We start from the raw sequence: 18,071 nt of genomic DNA, 5'->3' as shown, positions 1-18,071 counted from the left end.
CACCGCACGCCCACGTCAGCCGTCACGCGCCGCGCGGCCGCCCACTCGCGTCCTGCGGTATTTTCATAAGCACACAAGCCGCCGCCGCCGCCACGCTGTCTGCACGCGACCCGAAGCTCTGAGCGCGCATCCCCTCTCCCCCCCCGCAGTTTCGGCTCCCGCGGCGACCGGCGTGGCGCGGCGCGATGCTGACCAAGTTCGAGACCAAGTCGAACCGCGTCAAGGGCCTCGCATTCCACTCGAGCCGGCCGTGGGTGCTCGCGTCGCTGCACAATGGCGTCGTGCAGCTGTGGGACTTTCGGATGGGGACGCTGATCGACCGGTTTGATGAGCACGACGGGCCGGTGCGCGGGGTGTGCTTCCACCAGAGCCAGCCGCTCTTCGTCACCGGCGGCGACGACTACAAGATCAAGGTTTGGAACTACAAGCTGCGGCGCTGCCTGTTTTCGCTGCTCGGCCACCTCGACTACATCCGCACCGTGCAGTTCCACGTGGAGCACCCGTGGATCGTGTCGGCGTCGGACGACCAGACGATCCGCATCTGGAACTGGCAGCAGCGCTCGTGCGTCTCCGTCCTCACCGGCCACAACCACTACGTCATGTGCGCGCAGTTCCACGTCAAGGTGGGGACGCCTCCGAGACACTTCCACTGCCCTGGCGCCGCGCTGCGCCCGCGCGCCAGAGGGCAGCTGCTGGAGCCTCGCCACGCGCCGCCCTCTCCCGCCCTTCGCTGCGGCGGCCCGCGCCTCGCGGCTCCACCTCCCCAGCCTCGCTCGCCTGACGCTTGCCCGCCCGTCCGCCCCGCGTCTGCAAAGGACGACCTGGTGCTGTCCGCCTCGCTCGACCAGACGGTGCGTGTGTGGGACATCGGCGGGCTGCGCAAAAAGACGCTGCCCGAGACGGTCACGCCAGAGGAGCGTAGCGCCATGGGGCCGCCCATGCCCGACCCCGCCGGCAGCAGCCCCGGAGGGTCGCTCTCGAGCAAGCTCGGCAAGGCGATCCCAAACATGAAGGTCGAGGACCTCTTCGGAGGCAACGACGCGACGGTCAAGTACGTTCTCGAGGGGCACGACCGCGGCGTCAACTGGGCCTCCTTCCACTCCACCCTCCCGCTCATCGTCTCTGGCGCCGACGACCGGCAGGTTGCTCCCACTCCCTCCCTGCGATCTCTCTCTCGCACCTCTCGCCCGCCACCCGCCTTGCGGCGACGTCGCCTCCCTCCCCCCCCCCCCTCCCCCCGCGGGCCGCGCGCCGCATCGCGCACATCTCTCCTCACCCCCGCCTCGCCCCTCCCCCCAGGTCAAGCTCTGGCGGATGAACGAGACCAAGGCGTGGGAGGTTGACACGCTGCGCGGCCACATCAACAACGTCTCGTGCGCCCTCTTCCACCCAAAGCAGGAGCTCATCATCTCAAACTCGGAGGACAAGTCGATCCGCGTGTGGGACATGTCCAAGCGGCAGGGCGTGCAGACCTTCCGCCGCGAGCACGACCGCTTCTGGATCCTCGCCGTGCACCAGGAGTCCAACTTGCTCGCCGCGGGCCATGACGGCGGCATGATCGTCTTCAAGCTCGAGCGCGAGCGGCCGGCCTTCACTCCAATCTCCGGTGGCGTGCTCTTCGTCAAGGACCGGTACGTGCGCTCGTTCGACTACGGCTCCGGCAAGGACACGGCGCTCATGTCGATCCGCCGCTCGGGCAACTCGGGCGGCCCCGCCGTCGCGCGCTCGGCGCGCCGCGGCACGACCAGGAAAACGCCGGACGCACGTGTCCATGACGTGCGGGCGGCGCGTGCCCATAGGTCCACTACAATGAGCAGGAGAACATGCTGCTCGTCTGCCACGACACCGACGGTGGCTCCTACGAGCTCTACTCGGTGCCGCGCGACGGCCGCTCGTCGGACCAGTCGCAGGAGTGCAAGCGCGGTGCGGGCAGCTCTGCCGTGTTTGTCGCGCGGCAGCGCTTCGCCGTGCTGGACAAGAACCGGCAGATCCTGATCAAGAACTTCCAGAATGAGGTGACGAAGAAGTGCGCACCGCCGCACGCTTCGACCGACTGCCTCTTCCCCGTGGGCACCGGCATGCTGCTGCTGCGCTCCGAGGAGCGCATCTCGCTCTTTGACGTGCAGCAGCGCAAGGCGGTTGCCGAGCTGTCGACGCCCGCCGTCAAGTACGTGGTCTGGTCGCCCGACAACTCTCACGTCGCCCTGCTCTCGAAGCACGGCGTCGTCATCGCAAACAAGAAGCTCGAGCAGCTCTGCATGGTGCACGAGACGATCCGGATCAAGTCGGGCGCGTGGGACGGCAACGAGGTCTGCCGCCCGCTCAACGCTCGCAGCCGCGCGGTCTGGGGCCGGCGCCTTGACCGCTCTCGGCGCGAGTAGGTGTTCGTCTACTCGACCCTCAACCACATCAAGTACTGCCTCATCAACGGCGATTCGGGCATCATCCGCACGCTCGACGTGAGTGGCTTTCCGATAGCACAGTTTTTCCGAGACGCCTGCTGCTGCTGCGCGTGCTCCTGAGAGCCACTGCGCCCCGCCCCGCCGTGTCCACTCCATCACCGCCTCACGGCGCGTCCGTGTCACGCCCGCGACACGCCCACGGCACGCCCTTGACGTTCACTGCAGGTGCCCGTCTACATCTCGCGCGTCTCTGGCGGCACCGTGCACTGCCTCGACCGGGAGGGCAAGGTGCGCAAGATGGTGGTTGACGTGACCGAGTGCCAGTTTAAGCTCTCGCTGCACAAGAAGGAGTTTGAGCGCGTGATCCGCATCATTAAGCAGTCGCGCCTCTCGGGCCACGCCATCATCGCCTACCTGCAGAAGAAAGGCTTCCCGCAGGTCGCCCTCCACTTTGTCTCGGACGAGCAGACGCGCTTCAACCTGGCCGTCGAGTGCGGCAACGTCGACATTGCGCTGCAGGCGGCGCAGGCGCTCGACTCGAAGGAGAACTGGCACCGGCTGGGCGCCGAGGCGCTCAAGCACGGCAACCACCAGGTGGTGGAGATGGCCTACCAGCGCACCAAGGACATGGAGAAGCTCTCCTTCCTCTACCTGATGACGGGCAACATCGACAAGCTCAAAAAGATGCTCAAGATCGCGGAGATGCGCTCCGACGTGATGGGGCGCTTCCACAACGCGCTCTACCTCGGCGACGTGCCCGAGCGCGTCAAGCTGCTCGTTGAGGCGGGCCACATCCCGCTCGCCTACATCACGGCCCTCACGTACGGCCTCACCGAGCAGGCCGAGGCCCTCTCGCAGCAGCTCACCGCGGCCGGGCTCCCGCTACCCGAGCCGCTCTCGCCCGCGCCGAAGATGCTCTACCCCGCGCTGCCCATCTCTCGCGACAGCAACTGGCCGCTCCTCACCGTCTCAAAGGGCACCTTCGAGCGCACGCTCGCCGGCGGCGGCGGCGGCGGCGCCACCGCCGACTCGGGCTTGGGCGACGCGGGGCTCGACCTTGACGACATGGACGGCGGCGGCGGGTGGGGGGACGACGACCTCGACCTGGACGGCACCGGCGGCGGCGGCGGCGGCGGCGGCGGCGACCCGCTCGGCGACGACGCGGACCCGCTGGGGGGCGAGGGCGCGGATGGGGACGGGTGGGGGACGGAGGAGCTGGACCTGGGCGACCTGCCGGGCGGCAGCGAGCGCGCGTCGATGGGCGGCGGGTACTACGTCGCGCCAAACGTGGGGATGCCGCTGACGACGCGCTGGTCGCGCGAGTCGCGCCTCGCGGCGGACCACGCCGCCGCCGGCTCTTTCGAGTCGGCGATGCAGCTGTTGCAGCGCCAGTTTGGGCTCGCGCGGCTCGAGCCGCTGCGGGGCGCCTTCCTCGCGCTCGCCGCATCGTCGCAGTCGGTGCTCGCGCCGGCGCCGTCGCTGCCGTCGCTGCAGGCGCCGCTCACCCGGCCGGGCGGCTGGCCGTGCGTGTGCATCAGCCTCGGCTCGCTCGTCGAGAAGCTCAAGGCGGCGTACGGACTCGTCACCGGGGGCAAGTTTGCCGAGGCGCTCGACGCCTTCAAGAGCATCATGGGGAGCATCGCCCTCGCGCTGGCGCTGTCGCGGCAGCAGGTGGCGGAGCTCAAGGAGCTGCTCGGCATCTGCCGCGAGTACATCACCGGCCTCCGCCTCGAGCTCCTCCGCCGCACCCTCGGCGCCGACGAAAAGGCGCGCCGCCCTCCCGTACCTCGGCCTTCGCACACTCTCACCCCCCCCCCCCCCCGCCCGCCCCGCCCCGCCCAGCCCCAGCCCCTCCAGCCCCACCCCGCTCTTCCCGCCGCGCAGGTGCGCGCGTGCGAGCTCGCCGCCTACTTCACGCACTGCAACCTGCAGCCGGCCCACATGATCCTCGCGCTCCGCTCGGCGATGAACATCTCGTGGAAGGCCAAGCTCAAGCGCTCCGCCGCCGCCTTTGCGCGCCGGCTCCTCGAGCTCAACCCGAAGCCCGAATTCGCGCAGACGGCGCGCAAGGTGATCCAGGCTTGCGAGTCGGATTTGACCGATGACTTCACTATGGCGCGCGCCCCCGCTGCAATCCACTCCTGTCCCCGCTCCCCTCCCCTCCCCTCTGATCTGGACTCCCCTCCGCCCTCCCGCCCGCGCGCCTCACGCCCTCTGCTGCCGCAGGCGTACGACGAGCGCAACCCGTTTGTCGTGTGCAACAAGTCGTTTGTGCCCATTTACCGCGGCTCGGAGATCGCCTACTCCTCGTTCTGCAGGGCGCCCTACCTGCCTAAGTTCAAGGGCGCCGTGTGCGAGGTTGACGGGATTGGCCAGGTCGGCGGCGAGGGGACTGGATTCAGCGAGGTAGACGCCGACGGCAAGTTTCTCTCCTGAGTACACGGGCGGGACTCGGGCTGCCCCACGGCGACTGGAAGCCTGAAGAGTCAACCCCCTCAGGAGAGGGTGCACTGCGCTCAGCACAGCCCTTTATGTGTGTGTCGGGCGTCGGGTCGCGCCATGATATATAACTGGGAGGAGAGCGTTCTCCCTTTTTGGCCCATTGGCTTCACCATGATGGATACGGAGGTGGCCAGCCCTTGGTTGTGCACCTGCGGCGCGAAGAGGAGGTGATCTCGGCGGACGACGGCCATATGGCCCATGCCGAGAGCGGCAGCGGGCGCAGCGCGGAAGAGGGTGCGCAGCGCGTCGCGGCCGCGCGCTTGGGAGCCGGGCGGGTGGCCGAAGGGGGTGGGACGCCTGCATGTGCTCGAAGCTCCCACCCGCATACGCAAGCCGAGCCGCGAACGGCGGGGAGGGAGTTTTGGAGGGTCAGCCAAGGACGCGCATGGCGAGTGGCAAATCGTAGAGGCGACACCAGCTGGGCGACACCCGCGAGCGTGGTTTCTCATCGTGAGCGGCGCGCGCCGCCGGCGCCGCCGGGGGGGATCCGCGGGCGCGCGCATGCGGTGTGGGTGAGAGGGGGTGCGACGAGACCAGGGGACGAGATATAGTGGTTTTAGGCTTTAGCGATAGCGGAGGGTCGAGAGCGTCGAGACCTCTCGAGAGGTGTGACAAGCTCGTGAAGGCCGACGAGAGACAGAGAGCGAGAGGGCCAAGGCCATCTCCGGTTGTCACATCTCGTACTGGGTACCCTGGAGCACTTGGAGTGCATTCGGTAACCTCACATCCAGGGCCGGTGAGCTGAGAAGCGCATCCAGCGGGCCGGATGATCGGGATCGGGCTACGGGCTAGAGAGCCCTGACCCCTAGCTAGGGGGGGTGCGCATTCGCAGGGCGAGGGCCTTAAAGTAAACACGGGTCTCCGAGGGTTAGTTCTGCGCTTTGGGTGTCCCCTAGCGGCGGAACGCCCCCTCTACTCGGAGCTAGTAAACACCAGACCCTAGACACGAGCATGACGTACACTCTCACCCGACATCGCCACTCAGGGCTCCTCCGCCCGATCTCCCCACCCCTCGTCCGAGGGGGCTCCCCTCTCCTCCCGGTCCTCCCTCCTGTTCGATTTCCGATGGTTCGGCGTCGGCTGCGGAGCCCGCCTTCCCCTCTTATACTTCTTCAACCGCGGCCTCGCCGCCGTCTCGTCTTCGGGGGCTATTCTTGTTGCCTCCGCCTCCGGCGATCCCGTGCCCGACTCCTCGGGTGAGGGCGGCGGCATTCGATCGCCACGCCGCCCCTCCCCGGGGGGTGGGGCCAGCTCTCTTCGGTCGAGGACTCGCGCCCGCCCCCGCGGTCTCTCTATCGTCCTCGGCTCGTCCGTCCGTCCCGACTCTACTCGCAGAGGCCGCGTCAGCTCCAATTTCATTAACGCAAGAGGAGGGGGGCGACACACCACCCGCGCCCCCCCCCCCCCCGACCCAGGCACATACGCGCACGCGCGACAAGCACCCATCAGCCGACGCTAACTACTTACCTAATCCGCGAGAACAGGCCTCGCAGCCCCCTGGCTTTGCACGGCAGACATCCGCGGTGGCTAGTGGGACACCTAGCTGCACAAATGGGCAGCCAGCACTAGTAACGGTGAGGAGGATCCAAGGGCCGGTCTCCCGGAAGGAGTGGCACGTATCTTCAGCCCCCCATGCGAGAGGGACCCCCCAGTGTTCGCGCTCTGAACCTTGATCCAGAGCCTGACCCCGCGGCGCGCCACGACACCGTGGCGGCTCGCACGCCGTGGGGGGGACGACCCCCATAAGCGCCGCAGGTACGCCCCGCTCAGCCAGGATTGCGGCGCAAGCGCACACTCACCGGCCGCGCGCAAGCGCGCGGCCGCGCCATCTCGCGCACGCGCGTCAGGCCCCAGCGTCGACTCGGCGAGCAGGATGGACCTTCGGCTGCGTGTCACCCCTATAACCGGCTCTAGTTGTTTTTTATATCCGACGTTCGAACAATGCTGGTCGAGATGACTGACTGACGAACAATGCTGGCCGAGATTGACGAGAACTCCCCGCCGCCGCCGCCGCCACCGCCTCCGTTCGGCGCCCGCAAGGCGCCTCGGGGCCGGATCTCTGCGGCCGCCGATTGCAACTCGGCCGGCCGCCGCTCGTTTGCTCCGAGCAGCCGTCGGCAGAGCCTCGCGACGACGGGGACACACGCTGCGGAGTGGCGGCGGGCGCGCCGACAGAGCGAGCCCCTCGTGCCCCTCTCCGCAGCCGCTGACCGCGCGAGGCGGGCGGACCCGCTCTCAGAGCACGGCTACACCACGCTCGGGCCGATCGCCTCGGGCGCGTTCTCGATGATTGTCAGGGCAAGGCACTCGAGCACGGGGAGGCAGGTGGCCGTCAAGTCCTTCTCAAAGGCGAGGTGTTCTCGCTCCGCGCTCACGAGCGGCGCGATGAGGGCCGAGGTCGAGGCGCTGCTGGCGCTCCGCCCCTCGGCACACGCGCACGTGGCCAACCTGATCGAGAGGTGCGTGTCACTCACCTCCATCTCGCTCATGCTTGAGTACTGTGCCGGCGGCTCGTTGCAGCGCCGGCTCGCCTCCCACTCGCTGCGGCGCGTCGGCCTGGACGAGGTCGAGGCGCGCGCCGTCGCCTCGCAGCTGGGCAGGGCGCTCTCCCACCTGCACCGGCTAGGTGTCGCCCACCGCGACGTCAAGCCGGAGAACGTCCTCTACACGGACGGCTCGCACGCGACGGTCAAGCTGTGTGACTTTGGCTTCGCGAAGGCGCCACCCGCCCCGCCCCGCCTGCCTCGCCTGCCTCGCCCTCCCGCCCTCCCGGCCTTGTCTCCCCACTTTCCGCCCCGACACGCCCCCACGTCCACGCCCCAGATGTGCGCCGAGCGAAGGCTGCACACTGTCTGCGGCTCGCCGCAGTACATGGCGCCCGAGATCTCGAGCACTGGCGACGGCTACCGCGGCCCTCCCGTGGACATGTGGGCGCTCGGCGCACTCGTCTACGAGTTGCTGCACGCGCAGCCCGCCTTCCGCGCCTCCACGCTACCGCAGCTCTCGATGCGAATCCAGCGGGGCGCGCACCAGCCGCTCTCCACCTCCCTCTCGCCGCGCGCACGCGCCGTGGTCAAGAAGCTCCTGCTCGTCGACCCGTCCGCCAGGCTGTCCGCGCACAGCCTCATAGAGCAGCCGTGGCTAGACGAGCAGCACTTGCAGCACTCGCAGCCACCACGCCGCCCATCCGCCGCCGACGATGGACTCGGCAGAGCCGCACGCGAGCCCAGCATCGGGGGCACCGCCTCCGCCGCCTCCGCCGCTGCCACCCCCGCTGCCATGCGCGCCCCCGCCGCCACCGCCACACCTGCTGCCGTCGCCGCACCAGCCCCCGCTTCCCCCGCCGCCGCTTCCGCCGCCGCCACCGTTCCCGCTCCCGCCGCCGCCACTCCCGCTGTCGCCGCCGCTCCCGCCATCGCCGCTCCCACCACCGTTGCCGCCCCCGCCGCCGCCACCGCTCCCGCCGCTCCCGCCGCTCCCGCCGCTCCCGCCGCCGCCGCTCCCGCCGCCGCCGCTCCCGCCGCTCCCGCCGCTCCCGCCGTTGCAACCTGCGCTGCGTTCGTGTCTGCGATTCCCGCCACCTCCACTAAGGGCACCCCCCTCGCCGCACTGCCCCTCGCCACCCACGCACCCGCGCCACCCGAGCGTGCGGTCGCGCTCGCAGCTCCCCTGGGCGCCGCGGAGGAGTCGCCGGCGCCGACGCCAGTCAGCTTGCCGCACGGCTGGGTCGCCATCGCTGACCCCACGTCGGGGCGCACCTACTTTGCTCACGCCGCGACGGGCGCCTCGCAGTGGGAACAGCCAGCATCTCAGCTTCCGCCGCCGCCGCCGCCACCGCTTCCCCCTGGCTGGACCGCAGTGGAAGACCCCGCGTCGGGCCTGACGTACTACGCAAATGCGGCCACGCGCGAATCGCGGTGGAGCGCGCCGCGGCACCCGACGGCCAGTGTTGGCGCCGCTCTCATCTGATCCTCGGGGAGTCCCGTAGAGGATCGCTCGGCACGTTGCGCGGTGCGATGACCGATGTACTGGCAGGTCTCTGACACGCTCACAGCAACGGGGGTGGCGCGCAGGCGCACTGAAGTCTGAACGCCAGAACTGGGCCCGGCCGCACAAGCGCACAACCCGCATCTGCATCTCTCGGTTTCGCTCTCCCCTGGTACCTACGCTGTGACCTGTGTTTTGTGTCGCCCACGCTGCGGCTCGCCGGAACCGCTGTTTTTTTGTGTTGTGGCGCCGGTTCCTCATCAGTGGGCTAGAAAAAAGAAAGACAGCTCCCCCGCGCCTACTTTCGCGAGCGAATCGCGGGGGGACAGCCACTTTGGACAGACATCTCGTGGATCATGGTGTGGACGCGAGCATTGCTGGGCCTCGCCGAGCGAGCGCCGCTGCGCTTTGCTATGGGCTTCGGTGCCGCCAAGACCACGGCGGCGGATGCGCTCGTGCAGCGATACGTGGAAGGTCAGGAGGCGCTGGATTGGCGACGCCTCACAGTCTTCTTCTCCTTTGGGGTGCTCCAGGTTGGCTTCGTCCAACATTGGCTGTACGTGAACGCCTTTGGGAGGGCGTTCCCCAACGCCGCCATTTTCGCCGCTGCGCCGTGGTCCGCCAAGCTACGGGACGCTGCCGGGCTGCGCAACCTGGCGGCACAGGTGGGCATCGACCAGTTCGTCTACCACCCGTTCTGCTACTTTCCGGTCTTCTACACGTGCAAGGAGATCATTCAGAGCGGCGGTGCGCGCACGGTCTCCTTTCGCGACGCGATGAACACGTATGCCGCCAACGCGCTCGACGACCTGCAGGCTCTCTGGAGGCTCTTCATCCCGACGTCGCTGGTGCAGTTCTCCGTCATGCCGATGCACTTGCGCGTGCCATTCTCCGCAAGCGTCGGGTTTGTGTGGTGCGGCTTCCTGAGCGTCACGCGCGGAGCCGAGTTTACGATGAGCTGCCGCGGAGAGGCGGTTGCTCCGTGAATCTGAATGCGTGAAGGAGAGTAGACTGTCGTGAAGAGAGGACTGGCGTGAAGGGAAGGAGACTGCCGTGAATGAAGAGAGTGGACTGCCGTGATGCGTGAAGGAGAGTAGACAGTGCCGTGAAGGAGAGTAGACTACAAACCGCGCGAACACCCCAGCCCCCGCCCCGCGTCCGCCGGCGAGGGGTGTGACCGGTGTGTGCGGGTTTGAGTGTGCGGCGTGTGTGGGTGGGGGTGCCTGCTGGGTCCGGTCTGATATACGCATTGATCAGCACATACACCGCTGCCAGACCGCTACCCCTACCAGACCGCTACCGTCCGGCGCGCAGCTCGGGCCTCGGCCGGCTCGCCGGCTGCGCGCCACCGCTCCCAACCCACGGCGAACCGGCAGAACCCTCAATCGCACCGGTCAGAGGAGCGCGTTAAGCCGTGCCGCCGCCCGCGCGACCTGTGATACTAGAGTTGTAGCCGCACGATCCACGTGTGTGGACGGGCCATCACTTCTTCTGTGGCGCGCCTGCGGAGCGCGCGTCGTAACGGTCGTAAAGCGCGTACGCTTCGCTGCCCATCTGAGCGACGATGGCCTCGGTCGGGGGGGCGCCCGGGTTCCTGCGCTGCTTCGGGTTGTAGTTGCCGTCGTAGCCGTCCTGTTCGGTGAGCTTGGCGATCGCGATCATCTCCTTGAGCGCACCTTGTGCTTTTGCCGCGTCGCCCGATTTGGCGCCGTCGAGGGCAGTCTTCTTCAGTGCCAGAAGCTGCTTGGAGATGGCCTTGTCCTGCGTGTTTCCGTTCGGCCCTGCGTGGGCGAGCGGGCCGTGGCGTAATTAGTGCAGCGCAACAGAACCGGGGTCTATGGGGCGCCCCGTGTCGAGTGGGGCTATGTGGGGCGCCCCGTGTCCGCGCGGGGTGGCCAGGCTGTGGCTGGGAGTGGAGCGCTTCCTTCCACGCTCTCAGCCTCCTCCTCTCGCGACCAGTGATCCTCCTGACCATCTTGACCCAAGAGGATCTGTCTGCGGTGTAAGCTGCTGCTGCCCGAGAAGAAGAGTCGCCCGTGCGTGTGTAAGATGCCCAAAGGCAGGCGACGGGTTTCGTGCACCATCTAGTGACTGAACCCGCCCGGTAGGCACCGGAAATGAAGAGCGTGATTGCGTTCTGGTCTTCGATGATGGCTTCGGGGCTTGCACTCGCCAACCGCACGACCCGGCTGCCGTAAATAGCCCGCGCCTTGTCCACGGTGGCCTTGGAGTTGGCTCCATCCGCAGAGACCGCGACTGGCGCGGCGGCGGCAACAAGCGCACCGACGGCGCCGCGCCGCGTCAGCACGGCGGAGCGGCCAGTCTGGGTGCCCGGGAGAGCAAACGCCACTGCGAGGAGTGAGGCCATTGCGAGCGCCGTTGTGTGTCGCTCTGTGGAGCTCGATCGACCACCCGGTGGAGCTCGAATAAAGAAACCCAGAACACTAGGCGCTGCGCGCGCTTTTGACCATGTCGACGCACGCGGAGAAGATTGCGGCCGCGCGCCGCAAGGCCGAGGAGATGAAGGCCGCCGCCGCGGCGAAGCGGCTTGCGCATGCAAAGCGACGGCAGGAGGGCGACGCCGCAGCAGCCGACGACTCCAAGCATGAGATATTTGTGCCAGGCGAGCACAGCGTGGTGCTGATCGACTGGGATGACACGCTTTTTCCGACCTCCGCGTGGAAGGACCGCGTGCGGGAGGGCGCCTCTCCGCCGTCGGAGCGCAAGGTCCAGCTCCTGTCGCAGGCAATCAGCGGCTTCATCCGCACGCTGCAGCAGAGCGGCGAGGTCAAGATCGTGACGCACGCGTGCAAGGGCTGGTACGAGAAGAGCTCGGCGGTGCTCCTCCCGGAGACCAAGGCGCTGCTCGACAGCCTGCCCGCGCGCTACCGAGACAGCTACGGCTCAAAGTACATGAAGCCGAAGCCGGCCGGGCATAAGTACATGACGACGATCGGATCGGAAGTGGACAACTACGCCGAGTGGTACAAGACGGACATGTTCTTCTCCTTCATCTCCGAGAAGAAGCAGGCCGCTGCCCCGCCCGCCCGCCCCGCCGCGCCCGCCGCGGCCCTTCCAAGCCGGCCCGCCCCCCTCCCCGCAGGCGCGCAGCTGGGACGAGTCGCACCTGCCCGAACGGGTCGCCCTGCCGCGGCAAGTGCTGGTCGTGGGCGACGGCTCCGCTGAGAAGCGGTCGTACGACGAGCTCGGCAACCAGGCGGGCGGGGAGATATGGGGGAGATATGGGGAGATGTGGGGAGATCGGGCTCGGCAACCAGGCAGGCGGGGAGAACCGAGAGGGAGCCGAGAGAGCCGAGAGAGGGTGCAAGCAACGCCCCGCGCGCCGTCCCCGCAGGCGCAGCTCTACGCGAGCCGGCCGGGCCATGCGGCGGTGGGGAGGGTGGGCCTCAAGGGGGTCTTTTTCCGGGACGGCCCCTCCTTCGACGAGCTGCTCCTGCAGCTGCGTTGGGCGACGGACAGCGTCGCAAGCACGTTCCTGCCGCCTGCCGACTGCCGCACGACGATGTGGGATCTCTTCTCGTCCTTCCCCGAGTGGGTGCGCCTCGACAAGGCGGGCGCCAACGCCTACCAGCCCGTCTCGCGGGGGATGCTCGTCGGCGCCGCCTCTGCTGCCGAGGCTGCGGCGGCAAGAGAGGCGGCGGCAGCCGCCGCTGCGGCGGAGGAGGAGGAGCGGGCGGTGCAGGAGGCAATCGAGCTGTCGCTGCGCTCGTGAGCTCGAGCGAGCCGCGGGTGCGGGCAAGCGCATCGGCAGGACAGGTGTGACAGTGAGAGAGCCACGAGACGACCGGGACGCGCACACCGAGAGCCGGCCGTGTAGAGTGTAGCGTGCGCTAGGCCGCTACCGCTGCCCAAGACCGGTATACGAGCAGGACCAGGAGCTTCGCGAATTGCAATTGGTCGTGGTACAAGAGAGCTGGGTATACGCGGGGACATTTTTAACGGGAATATACGAAATCGAGGGTGGGGCGGGCTATTCACAGGCGACAGAGGGAGCGGACGATGGGCCATCGATGGGCGGACGCGCAAGCCAAGACACAGTCACAGACGTTTTCGGTTTTGCAGAGATTGCACTCGGTAGGTGTGGGCTCAATCCGTCATGGAGCCGTACTGCTGGTCGAGGGTGTGCATGTCTGGCTCGAGGAACGCCTCGATGTCGCCATCCGAAAGCGGCGCGTTGGGGTCGATCTTTCGTCGCTTGGCCTCGGCCGCGTGGTCGCCGTCGGCCGGGCGGCGCGGCGGCGGCGGCGGCATCGTGCTCGCCCCGCGAGGCCCGAGCAGGGGCGACGCGTTTGGAGGGTGCAAGCGCGGCGAGCGCCGCAGAAGCGAGTAGTGCGGGTCCGTGGAGGGCCGCTCGTGCGAGGCCTGTCCTCCGCCCAGAAGCCCCGCGCCCGGCCCGTCGCCGCGCGGGTCCGTCGACGGCCGCTCCAACGGCCCGGCCGCGGCAGCTGCTGCCATGGGCCCCGCCGCCCCGAGCCCGCCGGGCCCGAGCGCTGCGCCTCCCCTCCACTGGGGCGACATCCGGGGGTCGGCGAGCCCGCTGCTCAGCCCCCCGCCCAAGCCGCCGTGCGGCAGGCGAGGCGAGCGGCGCACCGACTCGGCGAAGGCGGCCCCGAAGGCGGCCCCGTCCGGCCCCGCCGCGCCCTCGTGGAGCAGTCCGCCCACCGAGGACGGGTGCCCTGCGGCGGCGGCGGAGACGGCGGACGCGCACGCGTGATGCAGCGGCGACTGTGGCACGCCAATGTAGGGCGACGCGTGCCGCGCGGTGGCGAGGGCCCACTCGACCAGCGCGCGGCCCTCGCCGCGAAGAGCGCCCCCCGCGTCAGGAGAGAGCGGCGTCGAGTCCGCGCCGCCGCCCCCGCCGCCGCCGCCGCCCGGAAGCCTCCACGGCGACGGAAGGCGCTGCGGAGGCGACGGCTGGCCGAGCAGCGGCATCCGCGTGTCGAGGGGCACGCCGAGCGGCGCGACTCCGTCGGCGCGGCGCGGCGAGGCGGAGGGGAGGGTGCCGGGGGAGGTTCCGAAGCTGGCGAGCTGGCTCGGGCTGGGGTAGGCGGGCGGAGCCGCGTGCGACGGCGTGGACGGCCTGCGCGGCGACGCCATGAGCTGCACGAGCTCGCCTGCGGAGGGGCGGCACTGCTGGGCGGCACGCGGCCCTCTCTGGGCGCCCTAGAGCCTGCCGGCTGCAGGGAGGCGGCACTGCTAGCCGGCACAGGGCCTGGAGAGGCGGGGCCGAGGCCCCGAGCTTGGAGGTGTGGGCGGCAGCAGGCGCCCTCCGTGCTAGAGACGCGCGGAGGGAGTGCGGCGCGCCGTCAGAGAGGGGCCGCTCCCACTCCGCGGACAGGGCGGCGGAAGCGATCGCCGGCGGGAAGGGAGCTGCGCCGTCGAGGGCGAAGTTCGGCGGCACAGCCGCGCCCGGTGCAAGCGCGGCCATGAGCGCCGGCGAGAGCTGCCGGCAAGGAGAGGGGCCACGCGCGCCTCCCGCCTGAGCCCCGCCGGCCTGCGGCTGCGGCTGCTGCGGCTGCGGCGGCGGCGGCTGCTGCTGCTGAGACTGTGCCCGTTGCGGCACCGGCGGCGGAGGCATCTCGACGCTGGCCGCTCGAGCCGGCAGCGGGTCGGGGTCGGCGGCGACGGCGGACGCGCCGGCGGCGGGCGCGACGGCGGGCGCCGCAGCGGCGGGCGCGGCGGGGGTCGCGTCGGCTGCGGGCGTGGCCAGTGCGGCGCCCGGCCCGGCAAGCGGCACAACAATCGGCGCCGGGAGAGACGATGCCCCCTCCGATCCCTCGCCAGGCGGCGACGGCGTGGGCTGCTGGGGCTGGGGCGGGGGCTGGAGGAGGTGGTGCAGCTGGTACAGCCTCCCCAGCCGCTCGTGGCGCGATCGTATCGACGCCTCCCGCATGCAGCCAAAGCAGCGCCAATGCGCGTCGAGGGCAATCGGGTCGACCCGGCCGCACAAACGGCACTGGTCTGCGCGGCAGTCGACGCACAGCCCGCTCGGCGCGTCCGGCTCGGTGAGCTCGCCGCAGTGAAGGCACGGCGGCTGGCTCGCGTCTGCGTCCGCCTCGCTCGCCGCAGCCACGCCCTCCGCCGCCTGCCCCGCCGACCCTCCCGCCGATCCGGCCTCGTCGCCGCTGCCGTCGTCCGCGGCTCTGCTCGTGCCAGCTGCCCCGTCGCCCGCCGCGCCCTCGGCGGAGACCGCCGCGGCGCCGCGCCCACGCCCGCGCCCGCGCCCGCGCCCGCCGCGGCCGCCCCGCCCCCGCCCCCGCTTCGAGACGGGCTTGAGCTTGCCGCTAGGAGGCGCCGGCGCGCCGAGGGCGGGCGGCGCCGTCGGGAGGATGGCCTCTTGCGAGGCGTCGAGCAGTGCCTGCAGGTGCGGCAGCAGCTGCATCTGGTACGTCTCGAGCAGGTCCTTCTCCTCCAGGCCTACCGGAGCGAGGGGCCACACGCCTCCTCTACTCCAACCCTCAACGCGCCGCAGCCCCCTCTCCCCTGGGCCGCGCGCCGGCGGCGGCCGCAATCGTCTGCGAGGACGGCGCCTCCTTCGGCGGGTGGCGCTCGACGACGAGCACGCACACCGTCGCGGCGAGCGTCAGGGGCGGCGTGTCGCGACCCGCGCCGAGCGCGTCCGCCTGCGCGGCCACGGCCGCCGCCACCTTTGCCCACTGGCCGCGCAGCTTGAGCTCTTCGCAGAGCAGCGCCACAAACTTCTCGAGCGTGGGCGACTCGGAGGGGAGCGGCTCCTTGGCCTTGGAGTCGACCAGCAGCTTGCCCGCGGTCAGCCCGTCGCCGTCGACCCGCTGCGCCGTCGACGCGAGCAGGTCCGGCCGCGAGCGCAGGATGCCGATCTTGCACATCGCGCGGTCGAGTGCCGCGAGGGCGAGGTCGAGGTCCTTGCAGCCCTGCCGCTCCTTGTCCTTGAGAAGGCACGCGTGGTACATCCGCGAGGCGTCCTTGACCACAAAGGAGGGCAAGCCGCCGAGCCGCCGCGACATCTCGGCGTACCATTTCTGGATGCGCGTCGGCGACTTCTTTGCCGCCTGCCGGGCTGGGGCGGGGCGATACGGCATGACCATGCCGCAGCGGCAGGTCGCCTTGCCAAGCTCGGGGTCGAGGTCGAAGTCGCTCTTCGCGCCGCAGTCCGAGCACGGCGGCAGGGAGGGCGCGGCGGCTCGCGCCGGCGGCATTGCACGCTTGCGCAGACGGGCTCTCGGAAAGCGGGCTCTCGGAAAGCGGCGCCGCCGCACCTGCGGCCCGTCGTCGCGGGTGAGCGAGAGGAGCGTTTGTGGGCCCCTAGCCCTCCCAGCCGGAACGCGTGCGGGAGTGCGCTGCGATGGAGGCTTAGGCCGTGCGCGCAGCAGGCCGGCGGCGGCCGAGGGTCGAGGGGGCGGCCGACCGCGCCAAGCACGGAAGGCACTCGCGGCGAGCCGCGAGGGGGAAACGCGCGCCTGAGGAGGAGCGCCACGCCCCCCGCGCTCTGCAGCCAATCCACTCCTCGTTGCAAGAGAATTCGCGCGCCCCGCGGGGGATATCCCGTACACTAGTGTGGGACCTGCGGCGGTACCCGTCTCTGTTGTTCGGGCAGTGAGAGACGCAGGATCTGCACGCCAAAGTGGGCCACTCATTTGCATTTTGGTTTTGGGTTGTCGGAGATCATCCATCAGCACTCATGTCTCATCAGTCAGTCACGTCAGTCAAAGCAGTTCGTGGCACTCATCAGTCAGTCACGTCAGTCAAAGCAGTTCGTGGCACTCATCAGTCAGTCACGTCAGTCAAAGCAGTTCGTGGCACTCATCAGTCAGTCACGTCAGTCAAAGCAGTTCGTGGCACTCATCAGTCAGTCACGTCAGTCAAAGCAGTTCGTGGCACTCATCAGTCAGTCACGTCAGTCAAAGCAGTCGTGGCACGTGGAGCAGTCGCTGCATGCAACGGCGCCGCCACACGCTCCGGACGACCCCGACAACCGACACACCACGCACAATGGGAGGCTATCGCGCACGATCGGGCATCGCGCCGCAAACAACTCGCCGCACAGATGGGGGGGGAGGCAGAATCCCACACACACCGGAGCAGCACAGACACCTTACACGTCAGCGCTCGCTCGATGTGGCCGGCGCTCTCCCCTCGGTCCTATCTCGCCTTTTCAACGGCGGCGTGCGGCCACGCGCCGCGCCGAGCCGGTCTCGGCGGGAGACCTCGGAGCCGCACGCGATGCGGGCATGCGCGATGGCTCCGTTGGCTCCGTGCCTAAGGCAGATCGATTAGGGTGTGAGCTGCGGCAGCCACCGTTTCTGTACCCGCTCGATCACGTGCAGGCCGTCGGAGGCCGCGCTGGATGGCCCAGGGCCGGCGGCGGTGAAGGCGTCCGTCGATGAAGGGATGTCGTCGAGGGAGCCATCGTCCTACGAGTGCACCGGTCCAGTTGTCGGAGTTCGAGATCGCAGTCGACTTGGAGAGTGTGTTCGGCCCGTTGACGAACTCACGGAATGTGAGCGACTTGGTGCACGCTGGGTCGAGCATCATGACTCGCACCTCATCCTGGGCGAGGAACTCGCCCAGGGACCAGCTGTTGGCGTCGCCGTTTTGATCGAGCTGCATCCACTGCATGGTTTCGTAGTCAAGCGTAAACGCCCAGGAGTTGGTGCCTGGGTGACTTGCTGATGAGAGCGCCTTCCAGGCGGGTAGTCGTGCCCCTCACCTACGGTCATACGGCGGCGTCAGAGGGGGGGAAGGGGCGCGAAGCGTGAACATGGAGGCAAGCAGGTTGGTTTCTGCACCTGGCCAAAGCCGGCGACCTCGAAGTTGTCGTAGCTTGTGCGGATATCGCTGAGCGTGAGAGGGACCGGATCGGCAGCAGCATGGGCGGCCGCGTCAGCGGCCGGAGAGGCCGGAGAGCCATCCGACGGAGGCCGGTCGTGCATCGGCGCGTCAGCCGCAGGGGCCGGGGGGGCGGCGGCATCCATCGCTGCGGGTCGCTGCGGGCCGACGATTGTGGACTGATCGATCGTGGCGGGCGGATTTCGGCTGGGACGTTCTACGGTTAAACCAAGAGCGTCGGCGCGGACACGAGAGACTTATAATCGTAGACTCCTCTCCTTAAAATCCCTGTGCGGTGGCGGCGTGCCGTCCTCCCACCCTCCACGCCAGGCCCGGAAAAAGAAATTTGAG

The 18,071-nt window shown here is 69.3% G+C and overlaps 6 protein-coding genes across 6 annotated transcripts; 3 read left to right on the top strand and 3 right to left on the bottom strand.

Annotated features, from left to right (window-relative positions):
* Nucleotides 1–148: 148 nt before the first annotated feature.
* Nucleotides 149–4,991, top strand: COPA1-1 (COPA1, alpha subunit of the coatomer). Its single transcript, XM_005759385.1, has 8 exons — nt 149–623; nt 816–1,142; nt 1,300–1,716; nt 1,800–2,309; nt 2,382–2,459; nt 2,628–4,169; nt 4,287–4,517; nt 4,629–4,991. Exons 1-8 carry the CDS (start codon nt 186–188, stop codon nt 4,836–4,838), a joined length of 3,753 nt encoding a protein of 1,250 aa, XP_005759442.1. The 5' UTR covers nt 149–185; the 3' UTR covers nt 4,839–4,991.
* Nucleotides 4,992–6,875: 1,884 nt separating this feature from the next.
* EMIHUDRAFT_68578 (hypothetical protein) lies at nt 6,876–8,081 on the top strand (the record flags this gene model as incomplete). The annotated part of the gene is made up of 2 exons (XM_005759315.1): nt 6,876–7,681; nt 7,745–8,081. Coding segments are annotated over 2 exons (1,143 nt in total), but the record flags the coding sequence as incomplete, so codon positions are not given.
* A 1,166-nt stretch (nt 8,082–9,247) lies between these two features.
* Nucleotides 9,248–9,877, top strand: EMIHUDRAFT_218658 (hypothetical protein; the record flags this gene model as incomplete). Its single annotated transcript, XM_005759314.1, has 1 exon — nt 9,248–9,877. The coding sequence occupies one exon, from the start codon at nt 9,248–9,250 to the stop codon at nt 9,875–9,877; it is 630 nt and encodes a 209-aa protein (XP_005759371.1).
* Nucleotides 9,878–10,118: 241 nt separating this feature from the next.
* EMIHUDRAFT_453367 (hypothetical protein) lies at nt 10,119–11,273 on the bottom strand. Its single transcript, XM_005759313.1, has 2 exons — nt 10,989–11,273; nt 10,119–10,672 (listed from the first exon to the last, which is right to left on the bottom strand). The coding sequence occupies exons 1-2, from the start codon at nt 11,257–11,259 to the stop codon at nt 10,374–10,376; spliced, it is 570 nt and encodes a 189-aa protein (XP_005759370.1). The 5' UTR covers nt 11,260–11,273; the 3' UTR covers nt 10,119–10,373.
* A 1,560-nt stretch (nt 11,274–12,833) lies between these two features.
* Nucleotides 12,834–13,519, bottom strand: EMIHUDRAFT_359348 (hypothetical protein). The gene has a single exon (XM_005759312.1). The coding sequence runs from the start codon at nt 13,428–13,430 to the stop codon at nt 12,999–13,001; it is 432 nt and encodes a 143-aa protein (XP_005759369.1). The 5' UTR covers nt 13,431–13,519; the 3' UTR covers nt 12,834–12,998.
* A 965-nt stretch (nt 13,520–14,484) lies between these two features.
* EMIHUDRAFT_453365 (hypothetical protein) lies at nt 14,485–16,394 on the bottom strand (the record flags this gene model as incomplete). Its single annotated transcript, XM_005759311.1, has 3 exons — nt 16,357–16,394; nt 15,409–16,152; nt 14,485–15,329 (listed from the first exon to the last, which is right to left on the bottom strand). Coding segments are annotated over exons 2-3 (1,527 nt in total), but the record flags the coding sequence as incomplete, so codon positions are not given.
* Between the last annotated feature and the right edge of the window lie 1,677 nt (nt 16,395–18,071).

The sequence above is a fragment of the Emiliania huxleyi genome (assembly GCF_000372725.1).
Source record: "Emiliania huxleyi CCMP1516 unplaced genomic scaffold EMIHUscaffold_80, whole genome shotgun sequence".
NCBI lineage: Eukaryota > Haptophyta > Isochrysidales > Noelaerhabdaceae > Emiliania > Emiliania huxleyi.
Note: the sequence above shows the minus strand (reverse complement) of the source record. Positions and strands in the feature narration are given on the sequence as shown.

Coding starts and splice junctions, on each gene's coding strand:
- COPA1-1 (XM_005759385.1), top strand. CDS start 186: ATGCTGACCAAGTTCGAGACCAAGTCGAACCGCGTCAAGGGCCTCGCA. Junction 1,143..1,299: donor CTGGCGCCGACGACCGGCAG/GTTGCTCCCACT, acceptor CCCTCCCCCCAG/GTCAAGCTCTGGCGGATGAA. Junction 1,717..1,799: donor GCAACTCGGGCGGCCCCGCC/GTCGCGCGCTCG, acceptor GCGTGCCCATAG/GTCCACTACAATGAGCAGGA.
- EMIHUDRAFT_453367 (XM_005759313.1), bottom strand. CDS start 11,259: ATGGCCTCACTCCTCGCAGTGGCGTTTGCTCTCCCGGGCACCCAGACT. Junction 10,673..10,988: donor TTCCGGTGCCTACCGGGCGG/GTTCAGTCACTA, acceptor TCGCCCACGCAG/GGCCGAACGGAAACACGCAG.
- EMIHUDRAFT_359348 (XM_005759312.1), bottom strand. CDS start 13,430: ATGTCGCCCCAGTGGAGGGGAGGCGCAGCGCTCGGGCCCGGCGGGCTC.